The 23,863-nt window shown below is 37.8% G+C and overlaps 1 protein-coding gene across 1 annotated transcript in view; it reads right to left on the bottom strand.

Annotated features, from left to right (window-relative positions):
• Positions 1-23,863, bottom strand: part of itfg1 (integrin alpha FG-GAP repeat containing 1) — a 202,146-nt gene that overhangs the window by 118,757 nt on the left and 59,526 nt on the right. Inside the window, exon 9 of the mRNA XM_051716640.1 lies at positions 14,136-14,230. Coding sequence (XP_051572600.1) covers positions 14,136-14,230 — 95 coding nt within the window. The remainder of the gene's footprint in view (positions 1-14,135; positions 14,231-23,863) is intronic.

Below are 23,863 nucleotides of genomic sequence, written 5' to 3' on the forward strand. Positions count from 1 at the left end.
AGGCCGAGTCACATGGGTCACATTATAGCAACCTCCTCGTGGTTGCTATAATGTGGTTCTCGCTCTCGGTGGGGCATGTGGTGAGTTGTGCGTGGATGCCACGGAGAATAGCATGAAGCCTCCACACGCACTATGTCTCTGCGGTAACGTGCTCAGCAAGCCACGTGATAAGATGCGCGGCTTGACAGTCTCTGACGTGGAGGCAGCGGAGATTGAGGCGAGTCACTACGCCACCACGAGGAATTGGGCATTCCAAATTGGGAAGAAAAGGGGAGTGCTGGTATCCATCTTTGTTGTTTTCACCTTCATGTCCTGATATTTCGCGGTGATTACATCTTCTTCTAGTGCTTCTTCGCGACAGCAACGGCTCAAAATGTAAGTGTTGCCACCTTGTGAACAAACTAATTACTGCAAAAAAATCAGTCTGCGTGCGTTCAGTGTCTGCGCACTTTGCTGATTATGAGATATGTGTCACGAGTCCTGTCTGACCAAAGTATACTTTGGGTTTAAAACTATGACTAAAACAAAAAACTGCAGAAATTAACACTGGTCACAAGTGCGCATACACTCACTGAGCACTTTATCAGGAACACTACGGTCATAATAAAATGCCTGACGTGGTCTTCTGCTGCTGTAGCCCATCCGCCTCAAGGTTTGACATGTTGTGCAATCTGAGCCTTTCTCTCAGCTCAAACCAGTCTGGCTATTCTCCGGTGACCTCTCTCATCAACAAGGCATTTTTGTCCGCAGAGTTCTTTTAGTTTTTGGCACAATTCTAAGTGAACTATAAAGACTGTTGTGCATGAAGGAGGAGAGCATCAGTTACAGAAATACTCAAACCAGCCCATCTGGCATCAACAATCAACCCATTCTGATGGTTGATGTGAACATTAACTGAAGCACCTTACCCATATCTGAATGATTTTATGCACTGCACTGCTGCCACACAATCGGCTTATTAGATAATCACATGAATAAGTAGGTTTTCAGGTGTTCCTAATAAAATGCTCAGTGAGCGTATATCCCATACCCCGATATAAGATGTTGGTCATACCACCCACCCCTAATACATGTGTGTCATGATATAGATGTGGCATAGTCTTCACTTGATTAAGGGAAAACTGCATCATTACTTTTTTTTTACAGGGAATATGCTGCAAGGTACTGACAGCATTGTTATTATTAATGATAACATGAATGATTTATGATTTTTCATGAAAAATATGTACATAGTACACATTTCTTTCAGAAGCATATGAGGGATTCACTAAAATAGGTGCTGGATCCAATTCTGTAAAGGCAAAAATTAAGCCCTGACTGCAAGGCCCCTTCCCTGATAAAATAAAGAGGAAATGAATGACAAAAGATGTCACATGACAGCCCAGAAGTGGTCGGAATTAAATCACAGAACATCAGCAGGGGCAGAGCAGCTTCAGCAAAGAGCTAACGACTGCTTGTACAGAATCTGTGCTCTAGACGAAAGCTCTGCAGATCTCTGCAAAATATTATTTTTTATGACACTAAACAGAAGAGCACCACTAGCATTTTATAGAAAAGTGTTGAAGGTTAAAATCAGGTCAATCAGATATTGCACTGCATCAGGAGTTGCTTCATGTGGCACCTGGATTTTTTCCCATAAAATCAGTTTAGAAATTGTGAAAAAGTATGCAGAATAAGTGAGTATATGAGTGGCAGCGCACAAGCCGAACAGATGGTATTGTGACATGAGGGGAGAGGGACGGCATAAGTGTTGACAGAGAATCACCAGCTGTCTGTGTGAGAGAAAAACTGGCACTCTTGTTTGCTGGCACCTGCTGCTATCGTGACGTTTCACTGTTAAGCAGATAGAGTTGATAATGGGCTATCTGAGCTCTTCAGAGTAAAGTGATGGCTCAGCATAGAAGACATCTTTACACGGATGTCTGCAAAAACAGCCCTCAGTAACTCTGAATCATCAGGAACCCTGTGACTTACTTTTGATAATTTAGATGTGTCTTGTTTAACAGAGACAGCTAGACAGATATACAAAAAACTTTTTTTCCCCTCCAACTAGAGTGGGGGTACTCAAGTTCGTACTTGGACTCGAGCCCGAGTCACGAGTCCAATTTTAAGGGACTTGGACTTGTCACGGACTCAGATGCATTTTTACTCGGACTCGAACCTTTGGGACTCTGGATCTTTTTCCGAGTCCAGCAGAGTCCATGGCATTTGATTTGTGATGCAATGAAAAAAAATAAATAAATACAAATAACAAAACAAAAATAAATGGACACTCTGTCTGCAAGCAGTTGTAGCACCCCCTGATGTCATAGACGTAGCCAGAGTTTGTTTCACCGTGTTGAGCAAACACACCTGCACGTCTTGTCAGCATGGGCATTACCGGTTCGGTTTTTGTTTTGCCTGGTCCCTCCCTTTGCCGCCTCTGCCGGCGGTCCCTTCTCTCATTTAACGTGACTGTGTCGGAGTGCTATCTGGGTTGGATATGGTGTCTCTGGCTGGGGAGCTAACTGGTGCACACCACGGTTCCAGCCACAGATTACCAACTAAAAATTGCAACCAAACAATGATTTTTGGTTATCTGTCAGGTCACAACCAGACCAGGTGAGCTTGGTTTGCAGGTGCCTGTCATACTGCCCCAGCATCCTTTTTGGAGGAAGACACAGAGGAGCACAGAGGCTTAACCGCTGGTATGGGGGTTGGGTTTTGCTGGCGGAGGGGAGGGGGGGCCAGGTGGACTGGAGGTGGGGTTGGTGTCTGTGTCGGTGGGGTCTGTTGGTTGTGCTCACCAGCGGTGGTGAAGCGGCTCCCAGAACTAGAGAGTTGTGTATATCTGCAATCATTTTATTGACTGGTCAAAAATCTCAAAGCTGAGATGATATTATTATTATTATTATTATTGTTATTATTATTACTACTACTACTACTACTACTACTATTGTTATTACTATGATTGTTTCAAATTGTCTTGATATCTATCTATCACTCAGTGACTTTGTCTATATCTTTTTTTCTCTCTCCATAACATCACCAGAAAAATTTAATTAATAATAGTGACTACTATTATATCACACTGAATTAACCTATTGGTTAAACTTATCACTGTACCTGTATACACTACTATATCTATATATGTTTTTTTTATTTATTTTTTTTGTGTGTGTGTGTGTGTGTGTGTGTGTGTGTGTATATATATATATATATATATATATATATATATGTGTGTGTGTGTGTGTGTGTGTGTGTGTGTGTGTGTGTGTGTATATATATATATATATATATATATATATATATATATATATATATATATATATATATATATATATATACAGGTGCATCTCAATAAATTAGAATGTCGTGGAAAAGTTCATTTATTTCAGTAATTCAACTCAAATTGTGAAACTCGTGTATTAAATAAATTCAATGCACACAGACTGAAGTAGTTTAAGTCTTTGGTTCTTTTAATTGTGATGATTTTGGCTCACATTTAACAAAAACCCACCAATTCACTATCTCAAAAAATTAGAATACATCATAAGACCAATAAAAAAAAAATGTTTAGTGAATTGTTGGCCTTCTGGAAAGTATGTTCATTTACTGTATATGTACTCAATACTTGGTAGGGGCTCCTTTTGCTTTAATTACTGCCTCAATTCGGCGTGGCATGGAGGTGATCAGTTTGTGGCACTGCTGAGGTGGTATGGAAGCCCAGGTTTCTTTGACAGTGGCCTTCAGCTCATCTGCATTTTTTGGTCTCTTGTTTCTCATTTTCCTCTTGACAATACCCCATAGATTCTCTATGGGGTTCAGGTCTGGGGAGTTTGCTGGCCAGTCAAGCACACCAACACCATGGTCATTTAACCAACTTTTGGTGCTTTTGGCAGTGTGGGCAGGTGCCAAATCCAGCTGGAAAATGAAATCAGCATCTTTAAAAAGCTGGTCAGCAGAAGGAAGCATGAAGTGCTCCAAAATTTCTTGGTAAACGGGTGCAGTGACTTTGGTTTTCAAAAAACACAATGGACCAACACCAGCAGATGACATTGCACCCCAAATCATCACAGACTGTGGAAACTTAACACTGGACTTCAAGCAACTTGGGCTATGAGCTTCTCCACCCTTCCTCCAGACTCTAGGACCTTGGTTTCCAAATGAAATACAAAACTTGCTCTCATCTGAAAAGAGGACTTTGGAACACTGGGCAACAGTCCAGTTCTTCTTCTCCTTAGCCCAGGTAAGACGCCTCTGACGTTGTCTGTGGTTCAGGAGTGGCTTAACAAGAGGAATACGACAACTGTAGCCAAATTCCTTGACATGTCTGTGTGTGGTGGCTCTTGATGCCTTGACCCCAGCCTCAGTCCATTCCTTGTGAAGTTCACCCAAATTCTTGAATCGATTTTGCTTGACAATCATAAGGCTGCGGTTCTCTTGGTTGGTTGTGCATCTTTTTCTTCCACACTTTTTCCTTCCACTCAACTTTCTGTTAACATGCTTGGATACAGCATTCTGTGAACAGCCAGCTTCTTTGGCAATGAATGTTTGTGGCTTACCCTCCTTGTGAAGGGTGTCAGTGATTGTCTTCTGGACAACTGTCAGATCAGCAGTCCTCCCCATGATTGTGTAGCCTAGTGAACCAAACTGAGAGACCATTTTGAAGGCTCGGGAAACCTTTGCAGGTGTTTTGAGTTGATTAGCTGATTGGCATGTCACCATATTCTAATTTTTTGAGATAGTGAATTGGTGGGTTTTTGTTAAATGTGAGCCAAAATCATCACAATTAAAAGAACCAAAGACTTAAACTACTTCAGTCTGTGAGCACTGAATTTATTTAATACACGAGTTTCACAATTTGAGTTGAATTACTGAAATAAATGAACTTTTCCACGACATTCTAATTTATTGAGATGCACCTGTATATATATATATATATATATATATATATATATATATATATATATATATATATATATATATATATATATATATATGTGTGTGTGTGTGTGTCATTGGTCTCTTGCTTTGTATAAGCTGCTATGTCTTGTTAATTTGTGTGTTTTGTTTAATAAAACAAATAAAAAAACACCTGCAGAGCGGCACACTCATTCAACCAATACACTTGAATGTTACTATGGAGACTGCTGTATAACATTGATTACCGAGGTGGCTGGCACAACGAATACATAAAGACAGGTATGTAGCCAATGTACTAGAAACTACAAGGCAGTTTTGCACGGCACAGGACCTCACAATTGGTAAAATCGCACATGGCATTTGTGAAGCCAAGACGGTGCTCGCATCGCGGTTTCATCATGGTTAAGAACTTCATTAAGTCAAATCACCCACATCATGTCTCTCACAGTTTACTAAAACAACATATCAAAATAAAAATTCAGAAAAATATTCTTAATATTGGGCTATTAAGTCTTTTTAGGCATAATGTATCTACACATGTAGGCATCTGTAGTCTCGTGGTCCATGCAGTGTTGTCAACTTAAACTGGTCCTTGATGAATTAACTCTAACTTTTTAAATAGTCTGACATTTTTTTATTTTTTATTGCTAAAGCAGACAGCAACTCTAAACAGATAAACAGCACCTGTTTATCATTGATTTTCTATTTTAAAAGCATTGACGAGCTGCTTAACATTTTCTTTTACAGTTTTTTCCACAATAAAATGCACAATGAAATATGAAGTTATTTTGGGTAGCAAAATGTTTTGTTTATAATTTAATTATAGACTGGGTGACCAGACGTCCCGGTTTATTACACAGGACAGTTTATTGTTAGGGTCACTAATTTTTTCTTCTTAAATTAAATCTCCTCATTGTCCTTCTCGCTTTTGTCTCTGGTGTCATTTGCAGAGAAGAAAATCAATTGTGTTGCGTCGCACGTTGATTTGATCATACATTCATTCTAGTCTTCAGCAAATCAGCTGAAATGTATCTGGTTACCATAGAAATAACATCATGCGCTTAGCGCTCGTACTTTATGTCGTCCTGTCAGTCGTGTAACTTCTCAGTGAGTGCTAACTACTACTGTGTTGACTCATTATTTTCCCAAACCAGTCGGCAGATAGAGACAAAAAGAAATCTCAGTATATATTATTTCATTAGATAGGGATCATTTTAGACAAAACTAAACTAAATTGAAAGGACAAATTGAAAATGAAGTAGAAATAAAAAACAAGATTAAAATTTGAAACAATAATAACCCCGGTTGTAATGACTAGCACAGCTTTCACTTTCATTAGTCTATGTTTGAGAGGAGGGGAAAAAGCAACACATAACTAAAATGTCAACATAATGCAATAAGAAGTGTGTTGTAGGACAGTTTTGTCTTCATACACGCTTTCATTCTGAAACCACTTTGAACTTTTTCAGCAGGAAATTAATAAAATATAGAGGTGTTATTGTTACATTTATATTGACAGCTGAAAACAAGTTGCTTTTGGTTCCCCTCCGTGGACATCACACATGAAAAATGGACCTCACAAATATTATGCCCAACAGCACTTATTGCTTTGTGCACTGGGGGCAGTTTTTACAAATTTCGGTAACCACAGACTGATTTCAGCTGAACTTTACCATCCATCCATCCATCCATCGTTTCAAATTTCACTGTGAAATCAGTCTGCTTTATCAAAGTCTCTTCAAGGCAAGTCAGGTTACTTGGCATTAATGTTAGTAATGCTTCTGGGCAGCTATTTTCAGTCTGTCTACTGGATACAAGCGGGGATAAAAGCACGGCTCCTCTCAACTTTAATGGGGAAAGACTGAAATCTCCAAAACAGCTGGACAAGATCATGATCAAGTGACATATTTCAAAATCTGACAACCATGGTATCATAAAATGTGCTTCTTTAGCTCAGATCACGCAAGAAACCAGCAATTTTTTCGGTGATTGTCTCTTTTACAGCCACCACATTTAACGCTACAGTTTCTCCTATTCATAAGTATACCAGTGATCGATCTTTTCCTATCCGGTCTCTGATGCCTGATAAAGTAGACAACTGTTTTAGCCCTTATGTAGCAACTTGCTACAAACTTATTGGGCTATATTTTTGTGAGTGCGCAAAGCTCAGCAGTACGCGCTATGACCACGCGCAACGTCTTACAGAATTTTTGTGAGAGCAGCATTTCTAAGCAAAATTTTTGTGCCAGCGCTAAACGCAAGTGGGCATGAGTGGGAGTGTTTGAGCTATCTGTGGGTGTATGCGCACAAACTGTCGGTGTATTGTATGGTAATGAAGTGGTGCAAAGTACAATTTTTTATATTTTCCTGAGAAATAGGTCATTGTGCTAAGACGTTAGGGCCGTCTGTTTTCAGCGCAAAGCCTAAACTCAGTTCCTGAATTTGCAGCTTGGAGATTCCACCAGAAGGTGGTAATAAAGTTAATATCCAAACTAAATAAAGTAGAACATCAAATTATGTCCATGACGATAATTGTTATCACAGTTTTATTAAACAAATATTTATGAGATATCTGTTAAACTATGTATAGGTCATACATTCTTTTTCAATTATTATTATTATGTTTATATTTACAATTGTATTTGTGATCTCATTTGTATTGGTATTTTTCCACTTGTTGTTATCAAGTGATTTTTAAGTCACTGCAAAAGGGGCCGGTGGAAGAAGTAGAAGAGAGTAAAATGTTTGGATTTGGTATGATTTTTGTGACCACTTCATTATTTTCAACATTTTTTTTTTTTTTTTTTTAAGTGTATTCGAATTTAGAAATATTTAGATTTCATTTTTTCATGTTTCAATAAATGAATTACATTTTTCTAAATTAAAATGTACCATTCTTAAAATAGGGCCCATGATGTAAAAATATTAATAATTAAAAATAAAAAAAACTGGTTTCAAAATTCATTTCTTAATTATGACGGTATGTAATACATTTTTATTGAACAAGTTCTTAAAGTAATGTTAATCACAGACCATTTTTCTATTATTATTTTTATGTTTATATTAACAATTGTATTTACAATCTAATTTGTATTGGAATTTTTTTGTAGACTGATTTTTAAGGCCACATCCACACTAGTACGTTTTTGTTTGAAAAAGCATCTTTTTCTCTCAATTTTAGCCTTCCATCCACACTGAGACTGCATTTTTGACACCAAAATGATAATACAGAATTTTGATTATCGCCTTTGTTTAAAAGCTACAGCATCGCAGAGTTAACAAGCTCGATGTGAAAATGGATGAGACTGTATCTTGGCAACACTTTGTCCTATCAAAACAAAACTTGGTATGCTTCACAAGGACCATGGTCTGAGGGCACATGCAGAGTTTCTTAACAGCACCACCTATTGGTAAAGAATTATGAAGGATACATTTTTTAATTTTGTTCTGGATGTTATTGTGTTCTACTGACTGAATATTTGCAGGGTTTATCCCTGATCATTTCTGCTTGCAGGTATACTTACTGCTCTTTTTTTGTTTCTCCCCAATGGAAGTTTAAGGCAACACAATGAAGCATAACTTTTGAACCGTATGTCCTAAAATCATGAGCTATTTTGAAATCATATAAAGTCATGTGTCTTTTGAACACTTTGTTGAATTTAAATTAAAATATTTATGGTTCATCCACATCTTTCACAGAGGGTATCAAAGAAGTGGAGACAGCGTCACCTGTAGTTCAAAAGAAAATCATCTGTTAAGCATGGTTATTATGTTACATGCTATGATAGATTAGCACGCTAATCTGTTAGAATGCTAATCTGTTAGCATGCTAAATGTAGGCTATTCAATCTTTTAAAGCTACTTGATCACAACGCTATCTGTAGGAAACATTAGCTTATCATGCTAATTGGTTAACATGCTAATCAGTAAGCATGCTATCCAATGCTTTTTTGTGCTCACTCTAAACTTGTCATGTATCTTCAGCAGTGTTGAGATGTGTCAACGGAATGGCTCAGTGGTTAAAGCATTGGATTATGGTTCTAAAATTTGTATTTCTGGTGACCTCTGAGTCTTCATGATGTGCATACTTCTACATAGGCTGTACTACATTCCTGATAGAATTCAAAACCACATAGCTCTTACAATGAGATTTCCTCAGTGATTGCTTTGTACTCTCAGCTTTGAATGTCTCTTTGCCCTGTTGAGATGAGTCAATGGAGTGGCCTAGTGGTTAATGCATTGAAAAATGGTTCAAAGGGTTTAAGTTTAAGTCCAGCTAAGAACAGTTGTACAGTTGTTTTCTGACAACTTTTGAGATTTTGGTATTGTGCTCAATGAACAGTTGATGGCTTTTCCCAATCAAATTTAGATTTAGATTTTTGTTGAAAAATCACATGAATATGAAGTTGATAATGGTGACTGCTATGCTTGGCTGTGATTCCTCTAAGCTTGGTATGTCCCTTTGGTGACTGTAAATATTGTGGCTCTGTGGTGCAATGGGTTGTGCATTGACCTGTGGAACGGAAAAGCGTAGGTTCAAATTCATCCTGAGGTGACTTGCAATGTTGTGTGTGTTTGCTCTGTATGTCATATGCACTCTAAGTGTTCTTTGGGTTGTGCTTAGCATTTTTAAATCCTTGCCATTTCGTTGCTTGGCCCTATAATTGCTGCTTGTAGCTATATTTTTGATCATATTTTCATTTTATTTGAAGTGTAATTTGAATTTAGAAATGTTTTTGCTTTATTTTTTTCATGTTTTAATAAATGAATTACATTTTTCAAAATCAAAATCTACCATTCTTAAAATAGGGTCCATTTTTTAATTATGACTGTGTATACTTAATTTTTGAGGAACAAAACGTTTAAGTTTCCTAAATTAATGTTAACCACAGACCATAAATTGAAAACCGTTTTTCTAAAACCACATAGGAAATTCCCAAGGGAACCCATGGGGAATCAGCCTTCCGGCTTGGCCTACAAATTGACATCATGACTGTACAGCTCTATTGAAGTCACATACAAACTTTCACTGACCAATACCATAAAACAAACAGCACAGATAAGGGACCAGTGCTTTAGTAGAATTCATACTCATGAGATACGCACATAGAAACGAGTAAACACCCAGACAGAAACACACTCGCACATGGGGCTGGCAGTATTGTGAGAGTGGCAGAATGCTTAGGGTGTGAGCTGTGAGAGTGAGACTGAGTATAAATATTATTTATACTCCTCTGAGGAAAAAAAAAAAAAAAAGAGAGAAGGAAATAAATGGCCTAACACACTCAGCTAATGCTGCCAAACTGGGAACAAAGTTGCTATTACAGAGTACATGAAAATGAAATGAATAAGCGTGAGATGCCCCGGGCTGGCAGAGAGAGAGAGAGAGAGAGAGAGAGAGAGAGAACAGCACAATCTATGAAGGCACCATCTCTTCCACCTACCCTCCCTCCCCACGACTCTGTTGAAATTCAATACACACATACACAGACGCTCACTTCCACCACCTCAGACAATCTATTGCCTTTCTCTCCATCATTTCCTCCCCATCTCTTTTTCTTTCTCCCTCCATGGTTTATGGATGGCTCTCTTTGCTGCAATGCAGCTTAAGGGATAGTTTAATTCTGTTGCAATTCCAAAGTCCTACCCTCTCTCATTCATTTTGAGCCCTGAAACCACATGTACAATCCAGACACTATTTTAAATCCCGGAGAGAATGAAAAACTCGCTGCCATCTCATGCCATGCAAACCTTAGCAAAAAGATGTCTGATTGCCAACATTTTTTATAGCCCACTGAAAACACAATTTGTGTGTTTCTTAATTAGCTTTTTGAAATCAAGTTGCTGAAAAATAACTTGAGCGTTAGAAGCTAAATAAAAAAAAAACAAAAAAACAACAACATTCTAATAGAACATGCTTCTGAAAAGGAGAATTGGTTCATACAAAGTTTCTTTATTCACTTCATGCACTAAAACTGATTGTGCAGACCAAACCGTAAGGCCTAGAGACTTGAAACTTTCAGGGATAATAGTACTCCGGCTGACTAGCCATACGCAAGGAATTGGCCCGATCGGCCCATAGGTGGCGCTATAGTGAACAAAACGATCTATTTGACAAGGTTAAAAAAGGCATATCGAAATGAAACATGGTAAGCCTGTTTGTCTTTTGGCCTGAGAGGTCTGTGCAAAATGTAAAAAACAATTGGCCACCAGGAGGCGCTATCATGTTTTAAACATGTGTAAACCAATGTATATATGGCTGTCTTTCACAAAGAAACACGTTATTCATAACATATGATAGACCTCTTTCTGAAAAACTTTGCCTCAAGAACCATTGGTGTGAACCAGTGCAGAAAGATTCTCTGCAGTCCCAATATTAACAATTATCAAAAAAGTTGTAACTTTAGATTCATCATCACAAAGTACGCCAAAACATACGTAGGGGATGTGGCCACTTTTACTAAAACGGTTAACTCTTGAACGGAATGAGATATTTTCTCCAAATTTGAGACACTTATGTATGGGATCATTCTGAGGACACAATTGCATACCTATGCCTCTTATTGGTGCTATAAAAGTCAGGAATTTAAAAAATACTATATCTGTGTGCTACCTAACCTGATATTTCTCACAATTAAAGAATGTTAACATTGTTTAGTTGCTAACAGGCTGTCTTATTAATAATTAATATCTGTTGCTTATGTACTTAAATTACCTTAAAGGCTTGAACCCCGTTAATTGCTGCTTGCAGCTATATTTACAATTGTATTTATGATTTAATTTTGACTAGTATTTTTCTACCAGTTGCCCTGGAGTGATTTTTAAGTCACTGCAAAAGGGGCCGGTGGAACAAGTTGGAGAGAGTAAAATGTTTGGATTTAAATAAACAAATTTGACCATTTCATTATTTTTATTATAGTTTCTTTTCATATGGTGTAATTTGAATTTAGATATTTTTGTTACATTTTTTCATGTTTCAATAAAGAATAAAAACAATTTAAATCAAAATCGACCGGTAGAAGTGAAGTGCGCACCGATACAATCACTGTGTATACTAGCCATGATGTGTATGTCAGTAGATGAAAATGATTAATAATAATTACATAATATAATGGAGCACACATCCAAGTTCTGACGAGAATAACATTTTCCATGTGTATAAAAGAAGCGTGTCGCTGTCGTAGAAATATGCCTGACATTCATCAAGGATGCAGTTAATGTAGAGAAGAATGTAATTTTCTATTCTTCTAATTCATTGCATACAGTCCATTTACACTACCATCTTCTTATTAATGTGCTGTCTTTGTTTAAATCATTGGTGCTTGAGGGAATGGACTATATAATAGGATGCAGACATTCAATAACTGGAGAAGAACCTCAGAATCAAACGGCACTTGGTCACGCCTTTTGCGTGTTGCGCAGGCGATTTCGCTAAACTCACTTGCGCCTAGACTTAGCACATGCTTGTAAGAAAATACCCAAACTTCCTGGCCATGCCCATTGACTTTGCATTTATGACTTAAGGCATTGCCTTGCGCATAACAATTGCGCTCTTAAAATAGGGCCCTCAGTGTGTAATTTCTGTGACACCAAATAAAATAGCAAAAATAAAAACTAATTAATGACTATCAAAACAGGTTTCCCAAACACTCCTCCCACCTTCCATTATCGACCAAACATTATCCTGTCTCAAACAAAAAGTTTACATTTTGAAAGTGCAACAATGCCAAAGTGTTAATTTCCTTACTCATTACTTAAAGTTGTCTAAGTACATTAAGCTGGGATAGAATGGATTTTAAGAGGAAAAACAAAACACAGCACACCATTTAAAACAACATAAATCAATGAAAAGCCACCATTTAGGCAGCTAGGCAAATGTGTGCAAGTGTGATGACACTCACTGCCCCAAATCACTCTAATGAATGTCATGTTTACATGTGTTTACACTGTCAATATTAAGCTGATGAGCTGAAAAAGAAAACAGATAGAAATTGCTCTTTCAGCAACTGATGGAAACACTGATGAATGTGTGCATGTGTGAGTATTTGTCTGATTAGCGCATACACACACCCATCCACAAAAACATTCTCACAAAGAGAGCAATCCCTTGGCAAATTAAATCATAGACCGCTGTTATTTGACTATAACACAAGTGCTGCGCACAGTGTCTTTTGTTCATTCTCTCTCCTTCATAAACTGCTTGTTTTCTTTCTATCTTGTCTTTTCAATGCACTTTGTGTGTGTCTATGTCTATATTAGGCTTGTTAATATTTGACAGTGCTGAATAAATGCCTTCAAATCCATTCAGCTTTTTGTTTTCTTAATTCTGAAAAGAATGGAGGGAGATAGAACTGAAAAAGGAAGTGAAGTGAGAGAGAAAGACCAATAATGGACAGAGAGAAAGTGACGGACAGATGGGAAAATAATGAAAGAGGCAAACTTTTCTTTCTGTTCAGTGTATCTGATGGTGAAGACTAGCGTTTGTGGCAGGCAGACAAAAGCTGACACGTGTTTCCCGCCCTTTACATTCCTACCCTTTTCCTGTCTCCATCCATCTTTGTTTCCTTTCTCTTCAGTCCCAAAGCCTGTGACAGGCGGACAGAGCCAGACATGTGGCTTGGGAGTTGTGTGTGTGTGTGTGTGTGTGTGTGTGTGTGGACAGAGAGAGGACAGTGAGATAACCCCTGCATTCCATTGTGAGGCTGACATTCAGTTAAGAGCACAAGATGGCCTTGACACCGTGAGTTGAACTAAATAAATATATACCACTATAATTATATGATGCTATTATAACACATGTCTTTATTTTAATATTATTTTAAATATTATATGTGCAGTGAATAATACACCTGGCTGTATGTCATTCTTTTATTGGTACAGTATGTCATCTTCCATTTAAGGATGTATTCTGTCTGACATACCACCCACCCATCCATTCATCCATCCATCCATCCAACAAACACATACATGATATGTTATGTGTGAAAACATGTTATGTGTGAACAAACACATACACAAGGTATACCTTTTTTTTTCTTTTTTTTTACCTTTTTTTATCTTCTGGTGAACAGTTGGACAAAAATGTTATTTGCAAAGGGAGAAAGACATCATGTTTAAAACAATCTCCTACTTGTCCTTAAAGCAGAAACCTTACTAACCCTGCAGGTCCCATACTAACAGATTGACGGGACAGAGAAGTGTAACAGAGAAATAATGGAAGGCATGTGTACCTCTGCACCTCCAGGCTTGGCCAGGTAAATGGCACTCTTCTGACATGCGTCATCCATGCAGACTGGCAACAGGTGGTCCTGTGAGCCATCACCATCTGAGGAAAAACAAAAAGAGAGAGATCTGCTGATGAGAAAATACAGCATATGGAGATGACATTATGTGATCTTGAGCAAGTGTAATGAAGTGTGTAGCAGCCCAGTAAGAAGCAGTTTGTCCTGGTGTCAGAGTACTATGCCCAGGTCTTTATTCCCTCATGCTTACGGTTTGCATTCTCGACACAAAGCACCTACTATTAATCATAACCCCTGGAAAATAATAAAATAAATCAGAAAGAGAAGAAACCAACTGGAGAAAAAAAAGTGGAAAAAAGTGGAAACAGGTGAAGGCAGAGAGGGAGAAAGAGAACTGGAGGTAGAGCAGTAGAGAAGAAAAGAAAAGATGTCTGGTAATATTAAGTGACACCTGCACTGACATTCATAGTATCGACCACACAGAAAATAGCCAGGTAAATCAGACCAGCAGCCTGCAGAGAGGCAGAGAATTACATGCACACAAACACTCTGATCACCACCAACACTCATCCAGACCTTGATGCACAATGGGAACAGGGCCACCCTCTGGTCTAGAAGAGTGTGTAAAGTCGAGAGCATCTATTTAATGCATGTTTAACAAGATGGATGGAAACAAAGAAGCAATCTACACTGGCTTTTGGTTCCTGTATCTTTAAAAGCTTTAGCTTCAGTACATCAGCAGATGGGAAAACTGAATGTGACAGCATGTGTGTCTGTGTGAAAATCAAAGGGTCTGTAACAGTACTGTAGGAGAGTGCTATGAGCCAGTCACTTATTGCCACTAATGACTCCTGCATCTTAGTACACAATACTCATGCATTCTTATAGTTCAAGAAGTGAAATACACAACAAAATCACTCAACAACACAAACACACAGTGCTTGTGTATGTCATGATGACTTGAAGGTAAATGCCACATCACATTATGTGTGACACTGACTTCAAGCTAGAAAAAAAAAATGATAAAGGAGAACAACTCTACCATTCTCTACCTTACTGACAGACGATTGCGACCTAGTGTTGAATATCATTCAGTTAATGAATAATGCATTTAGCTGTCACATGTAAAAAAAAAAAAAAAAAAGAAAGAAGAAAAGAGCGATTACCGTCCTGATAAAGCAGATGGAGAATTTTGTCAAGCATATGTTGTGCATTCATAATGATACGTCCATGTCAAGACTGACTACATTCTGACAGAACAGACTCATAAATTATAATAGTTCTGTACTGTAATTTTGTTGGAGAGTGTGACTCTGGCAGTTAGGAAATGGTCACAACTTGAGCATGAACACAGTACTTCATTTGTTCCAGAACTAGGGATCACTCCCAATCCAATTCCGATACATGAACTCTTGGTGCTGGCCGATAGCGATCCTGATCCGATACCAGTGTTGTATTTTCCCTAATCAGTTTAGAACATCTATGATTCACTGTGTGTAAGTGATTGGGAGTACTCTTTTATGTGTAAAGAAACACAAGCCCCTAAAGCCAAGCTTGCACTACACGACTTGCAGTCGGCACCCTGCGACTCACAGTCCTGTTTTTCATCGTGCTGATGCGAAAACTTCAGGACTATAGTGCATCAACTACACGACCATTTGTCCTCGACTGAGGTCATGTGTACACTGGTATTATGATGCATTTTGGGTGATCCGATCACAAATGTACAAGCGAGACATCACCGTAACAACTGGTTGTCTCTTTTTGACCACTTGTATTCGGATTTCGGGGAGTCTCTGATTTCATGAGGACATACATAAATCATTACGTCTGTGTTTTACTAAATGATAATAAATCAAAAAAAGTAAAAGATGCGAAAGAAAGCGCTAAAAACCGGTGCATAGTTTGTCTTAATATTCCCAAACATGACATTTAGAGCAGAATTCTGAGTTATTTTAGTGCAGCACCTGTAAGTGAGCTTCTGATGCTTTCTGTTCAGGCATTCGCTTTTTTTAATTTTCACATCGTATGGTTATTTCCCTTAAATCCTCACATAACCTGTGAAAAACCGGCCGTTATAGCTGCCTTTAGCATCGTCCCATTTCTAAAGGATCGCCCAGAATGCATCTTAAAATGAAGATAACGAAATTCATTCACAAACTCACGCAGTTTATTCTTGACGGCTCTCGCCCGATTTCACGATAATTGGCACCATTTGCAAATAAAAAAATAAAAATGAAAACAGCAGATAATAATAAAAACAGCAAGTAGAGGGAGATGTGGGTGAGGTTTTATTTTATTTAATTATTATTTTTGTCTCCTGCTACCCAACACCTTGCTCTCCTCTTTCAACAAACATGAAAGAACGGCTCGCGCCCATTTGACTATTTGCAAAAGGAAACATAATTTTAAAAAAAGCTGAAAAAAATAATAAAAACAGCGGGTAGGGAGATGTGGTTGAAGTATTATTTTATTTTCTAATTTTCTAACTTGCCCTCTTCTTGCGGTCTCTCTGTATTTCACTGGCTGTTGCTCATTGTCCATCTTTCGCTCGTCGGGACAGTGCGCACACATAAGGACAAGACGTCTAGATATCAAGCAGTTTTGAAAAATGTCGTAGCATCTGGGACTCGTCTCGGCCTGTCACTTGAGTGATCACACAACAAGACCGTTCGTCGTGAAATTTGAGACTTCTTGTCGCAGACCAGTCGTCGACTCAAAACATTAAAGGAGATGAGCTTGAGACATGTAGTGTACACTAGGCTTAACTAAATATTATTTCTTAATAAACAACTAACAGTTAGATATAAACATGTAACCTATTAAGAAAAACTATTGTTACCAATTACCTCTACCGGATAATAATACCTTAAAAAAAAACGTTAGTCTTGTATATTGGTTTTTCTATATCAAGACTTTAAAATCTTAATATAGATTCACTGCTGATGGAGTCTTGTATTTTATTTAAATACACAACAACTGTTTCATTTACCTGCTCTAGCCATAAAATATAAAATACCTATGGAAATATAAACATACTATAATATTAGGCGATCTATAAAACAGCTAGTAAGATGGATAATATAATATCTGCAAATAATGATTGATTTTAAAATATTAAAAGCTTAATCACTTCACAAGATGGATACTGTATATCAGAAAGGGAGGAATGCCACCAAAACCCCTTCTTTCATGGACTATAGATGAATATACAGTATTTCACTTGAAGTTAAATATAAAAAGGTACACAAAATACGTCTTTAAAAAAAAAAAAAGAACAAATACATCTTATTATTGCATACCAATAATTGCACACAGTATTCCAAATGCTCACTTTTTAATTATTCATTACTAATCTATATTTATTTGTAATAGCACTAAATGAAATTAGGCTTTAAATCAATATAAAAACTTTTAAAAATGTTTATTTTATTTTAAATACATTTTTAATAAGATCAAATTAATAGGCCATTGTGTTCATGTTGTAAACCTATATGAATTTACATTTGCATTGATATAACAGCTGTTTTATATTTTTATCACATTTAGAATTTGTTTGTTGCTCTCGCGGCAGCCGCTGTATTTCTTCTGGCTGTGTAAATGTTGTTTATTTCTTCATAATTTTACAGTGATCCTTTGTGTTGTGTAAATCTTGCGTTTTATTTCTTCAAGATTTCATGGTGATCTGTTGTGCATTGTAAATGGGTTTTCATTTTTCATATTTTTATGACAATCTATTGTTTTGCTATTTTTTTTTCTTTTTTTTTCATATTTTCATGGTAATCGGCTTTAGGCGGGAGGTAAATCCCGCTGACTCTCGCGCTTGCTTGCCTGCGCGCTCTCGCTCTCTCACTCTCTCTCTCTCTCTCTCTCTCAATGTTTCACGAGACTGGCTGTTTGCTGCACACCTACTCATTCAAGTGCACACACACGTGAACTAATCTTAAAATTACTGTAGGATCAAAGCCTGAGTTGAAAGAAAAAGTTGATGAGCAGCCATTGTACCAAATAAGCCTGGTTATATTGGTTTGTTTTGTCTTTGATCAACCGATATGGGTTTTTTAATGGCCGATGCAGGTATCTAGAGAGCAGAATGGCCGATAGCCCAATATAATGCAGATATACTGAATATGCATATGATATCAGAAAATGTAAATGACACGTACATAAAATTCCTAAAAATGAAAATGGGGAAACCAGTTTTGAAACTGTGCTAGAATTTGGTAAATTATTGGCCTTATACATAACAGCAGCGAAGAAACCATAATGCAAGTCTATCCATGGGTAGACAGCAGGAGCTGAGCTAGATACGGGACCCAGATTTGAACTCCTTGAGTGTTTGGGAGAGTTGACTATTTGCATGATGAAAGATCTGCTTTGAGATCAGTGCTGGATTAGCTGAGGTGGATGAAATGATTAATTGGACCTGCTTGCTAATGACAGAGTTCCCACATCTTTTCCATCCATCCATCTTCTATAGCCGCTTGTCCCATGTAGGATCGCAGGTAGTGCTGGAGCCTATCCCAGCTGTCTCAGGCTGAAGGCAGGGAAACACCCAGGATAGGTGGCCCTCCATCACAGGGCAACACACACAGACATACACATTCAGACTCATTCCTACGGGCAATTTAGAATTCACTTAACCTGCATGTTTTTGGACTGTGGGGGAAAAAAGGAGCACCCAGAGGAAATCCACGTGAACACGGGGAAAACATGCAAACTCCACACAGAAAGGCCCTGGGTGAGCCGGGACTCGAACTGGGGACCTTCTTGCTATGAGGCGACAGTGCTTCCCACTGAGCCTCCCACAACTTTTGACAAATTAATTTTTATGATTTTTTTTTATTGAATTTTAAATAGGGTTGGGAACTGGTTCTTATTCAGAAATATTTTTGAACGAATGACTCTTATGAGCTGGTTCTTTTAAATCTAAAGCCCAAATCTTACAGGGCGACCAGTGTATTCTAATTCCTGAACTTATGAGTCTGTTCTTTTCAATGTACACTGCAAAACATACAGCGCTATCTCCCGAACTAATTACTCTTACCAGTCAGTTCTTTTTAGTGAATTGTCCGAACAGCAAGTCATTTATTGATACGGTATTATACATACTTAAGGCTTGTGAGACTTAAATCAGAGTAATTACTGGATGGCTGTTGATATAATAATGTGGAGCTAAAGATACACATTATGGGTTTTGTTGTAATTAGTGGTATTTTATAGAAACGATCGAATTAAAATATCTTACTTAAAAGTCTTTTGCAAGAATAGGCAAAGATTTAGGTAGGGATGGTAGGGACATGTTCCTACCAAATTCTTTAGAAAAAATCAGAAGTGCCCCGACCAACATTTGGGCAATTTTACGTTAAAAAAAACGTTAAACTGTTTTTATTTTCAATTGAATTACTATTAAAGTTTCTCAGTTTCATTATTCATCTGTAAATTAATGATGACCGCTTCGGAATCAGAGCATAAACGGCATTGTCACGCGTCACCTGTTACTTTTCACAGCGCTGTTCAGGATGAACCAATCACAATCGTTTGAGATTACTGCATAAAGATTTTTTACAAATATTTTCAGGAGATTGCAAGGGCAGATTTCCATTTGTATCTTAGATCTAACCCTTACAATTAAAAGTTTTAATTAAGCATACCTTTCATGTACAAATGTTTTGGCCCATTTGTATTCTGCTTTTACGCCCCGGTAAGCGCACTCTTTGTCTAACTTGAGAAGTCATTTTGCACATGCAGTTTGTTAATTTAGCCTACCCTTTGTTTAGATTTCCATTTATTTAATGCTGGATAATACATTTTTATAGAATGTCACTTTATGTCTCTTAGATGTTAATGATTTCTTGATGTAAATATACTTGAATACAATTGAATTTGGTTTTGACACATTACAGGTTAATTGCATAACATATCGTCAACACATAATCCAACAAGTTTACATATTACATAAGGCATTTTTCCTATATATTGTGAAGCACTATAGTGGTCAGTTCTAAACCTGTTTACTCTTCAGAGTGAGAGAAAAAAAACTAGGCTAATATATTGTGGTGGGTCAGAGAAATGGTAAAAGGAGACTTGTTGTATGAGAAAATAATGTTATTTTGCTTATATTACCAGATTAACGTTCTCGCATTTCCTTAACAACAACATTTTGAATATTATTCTCCTTGCAATGTCCTTACCAATTTAGAATCTGTTCTATAAAATCTGTAATCATCTCATCATTTGGTAACAAGCTGCTGAGGGTAATAAATCTATTAAGAATTGCATTTCTTATTTCCAAATATTACACAAAATGTACTAAAATAATCTTTAATGGAACTGTTAAGAAACCGGAATTGTCAAGAGGAATCGGTACCGGAACCGTTAAAATCATAAGTACATTTAAAAATAAGAGAAATTTCTAACAAACTAAATCTTTTAGAGTCAAGCATAACTAGAAAAACATATATTCACAATAGAAATGTCCATGCCTTTTAAGATTTTATTAATTTCCAAGACTTTTCCAGACCTAAAATCATAATTTTTGAATTCCCTGATATTTCCAGGTTTTCAATGACCGTAGGAACTCTGTAACAATCAGGATTGCATTTTCCTTTTACTCAAGCAGATTTTCATACTCGCTATTTAAACCAGACCATGCGCCTCCTGCAATGACTGCCATAACTGTTTCCTGGAGGGTATGGAGCAGAGAGGGACGGCTGGAGAATATTAACGGAGAGAGTGAGGTAGAGGAGAAGAGCTGAGAAAGAAAGGTCACTGGGGTGTATCTTTGATCTGCCACTTAGGTGCTGGATGGAAAAGAGAGTCGTGCCATAACTGATAGGCAGGAGTGTGATCGGAATAACACTATTTCAAGTCAAACAAGCAGACCCCTCTCTTTCCCTCTCTCCAAATCTGTCTCTCACTTTCTTCTCCTTCCCTCCTTTTTCTCTCTTCATCTCCCACCTTCCTCCCACCTCCCCTCACTTCTCGGCAATTTGTATACCTTTTACTGCATTCCTTTCATTGCTTTCATTTGAAATGGCACTTTGAACCCCCTTGTGATCATGATTTCTTTCACTATTCCATCCCTAGGTCAAATCGAACGAGCATCTCTGCACGCAGGTGCAGTGAATCCAGCATTTTCTCTCTAATTAGGTGGCAATTCAAATGCGGCGCCAAGGTTTGCGTTGGAAAAGGGAGAACAAAAGCAGAAATCATGGGCTGCTGGCTTTGAAGATCACTAAAATTACAGCATTTAGGCCCACGTCCTTCCGAGCTGAGCTTTCCACCATTTATAGAATACGACACACAGAGGAACATGTGCTTTCAGTGCCCACTCAAGCCATCCAAGGTATAATGTCAGGATGGGATGTGTCATTCGCTTCCCATTACCACCCACTTAATGGGAGCAGCGTAGCTATGATTCACCTGTATTCTGTTCTGTGTTTGTGTGTGAGAGAGCGTGAGAATACGGTTGGAACCGGTGTGTATCTGTCTTCACCACTGCAGCACTGCTCAACATTCTGTCAGAGACAATCACCATCATAGATCTGCAGCCTGTTCCTCACACCAAATCATCTCTTAATGACTCTACAGGCTCCTAAACTCACACACTACTACAGCTAATTGGTGCAGACAGTTTGAAGTCTGCGGGCGTGTGCATGTGCACGTACTTGATGGTGGTGAAATGTACATGTGGTGGGGGAGTTAAAAGCTTGAGAGGTAGCTGAAAACAGGTGAGTAAGATAGAAAATGACAAACGGGAGGGAGGAGAGAGACGGATGTTGATCACCAGGGCTCAGAGGACACTAGGAGTTCCACCCGTTACCCTGATCTTCACACTCATGTCTCCAAAATCCCTCCCCCCACACTAATCCAATAAAGCCTTTCTGTGTGAGCAACAATATTGACTCAGGCATGACCGCACATACAAGTAGAATAGGGCTTCTCTTGGATGCACGTCTTTTTCCATCCCCAACATCATTTATCATCCTGAATCACTGTCTACAGCTCTCTCTCTCTCTCTCTCTCTCTCCCCCACTTCCCCAACCTCCATTGTACACATTTCTCACTTTGAATCCCTTTCCAAACCCCCACACCCCCACTGTGACATAATTTTTTGGGGGCAGTAAAGGTCACAGGTGATGCACGTTGAAGGTTTTATGTCATAATCACAGTTCAAAGGCCATGGCTGACCCTACCTCAAGCCAACCATGCAAACCTTGTCTCAAATACACCAGAACACAGCCAAGTACATATTTGAGCTTTCCTGAAAGTAATACCAGTGTTTGCAAAGCAGCAAATGGATAGTGTTCAAGTTTTTGGTAAACATCAGAGCTGCTTTGTCGCTGTCATGACAATCGGCATGTGAGATGGTTAATTAGAAATAAGAAAGAAAATAACAATCCCAATTTAATATGCAAAAACAAAACAAACAAAAAAATACAATAAGACCAATCACAAAATATTGTACACAAAATATTAACATTATGCCACATTTGTAGATTGATTTCACCTAAAAGTGTAATACTGTGGCTGGTGTGCCATGAAAAAAATCCTGTTTGTTTGAGTGACACATCCAACCTGACACAGCAACATTGACTCGATTACAAGTGTGAGTTTGGGGCGGGGTTATCTCTTTGTTTGAACAACAGAAGTTGGGCAAAGTTTTCTGGAATCTGTATGAAAGCAGTGATTATTCGGTACATAAACTACACACCTCAGCTTTAACCCTTTAGGCTTGCATTGGGTCTCCCGCAGAGAAAAAAATAAATGATCAATATATTAATAACTACAGTCTTGACCAACACAAAATAGGTACAGTTTTAAACCTTAGAAGCTGTTCTTTACGATGCATGTAGGTATTATAACCAAAACTGAACATGTGCTTTAAAATTTGCAGACAAATCAGATGTGTTACGTTTTGATAATTTATTAAGAAATTTACACTGCACATATTATTGTAATTGGTAAAAAATCTAATTAATCAAATAGCCATGTGTCTTATGTCATTGGAAAGCTTTCAAAGAGTAGAATACAACCAGCCTATTTGTTAAAAAAATATAGTGAGTAATAGCCAAGTACATGTCTTTGACATATAAGATACATGTAAACAGCTATTGCTTATAAGCCGTGTTTTCGCTTATAACTTCACGAAAAATAAACAAACTATAAAATATCACATACCATTATGTAGAGGGAATTCCTGTTAAAATGAGCCCACACACAATGCAATCGGATGCATTGATCATTACATAATCCACATGAAGCACAATGTGCATACAGCACACAATGTGCTATCTGGCTTAACACATGTTAACTTTCCTGGATCAGATGACTTCATCTGAAATTATGTAGTACATTGTCCAGCATCATGGCAAGCTAAATCAAACTTATTAGGATTCTGATCACTGTAACCATAGGTGGAATTCATCCTAATATGGGCAGATAGGGTCATTTACGCTAATTACATATGGCCACCAGGTGATGGCGCCAAGTACTTTACACAGACTCAATGATGGCTCATATGACACAGAATGAAACTGAATGAGTTCTCATTACTCATGCTTGCATGCTCTGGAGAGAGAGCATACCTTTAGTCATTGTTGTATTTGCATGTGTAATTATTTTTTAAGAACAATTATTATGTTTTATTTGTTTGGAGAGGCTTCATTTTTGGACACTAGGATAAATTATTTTTGTAATGCTATAACTTTTGA

The sequence above is a fragment of the Myxocyprinus asiaticus genome, chromosome 2 (assembly GCF_019703515.2).
Source record: "Myxocyprinus asiaticus isolate MX2 ecotype Aquarium Trade chromosome 2, UBuf_Myxa_2, whole genome shotgun sequence".
Lineage (NCBI taxonomy): Eukaryota > Metazoa > Chordata > Actinopteri > Cypriniformes > Catostomidae > Myxocyprinus > Myxocyprinus asiaticus.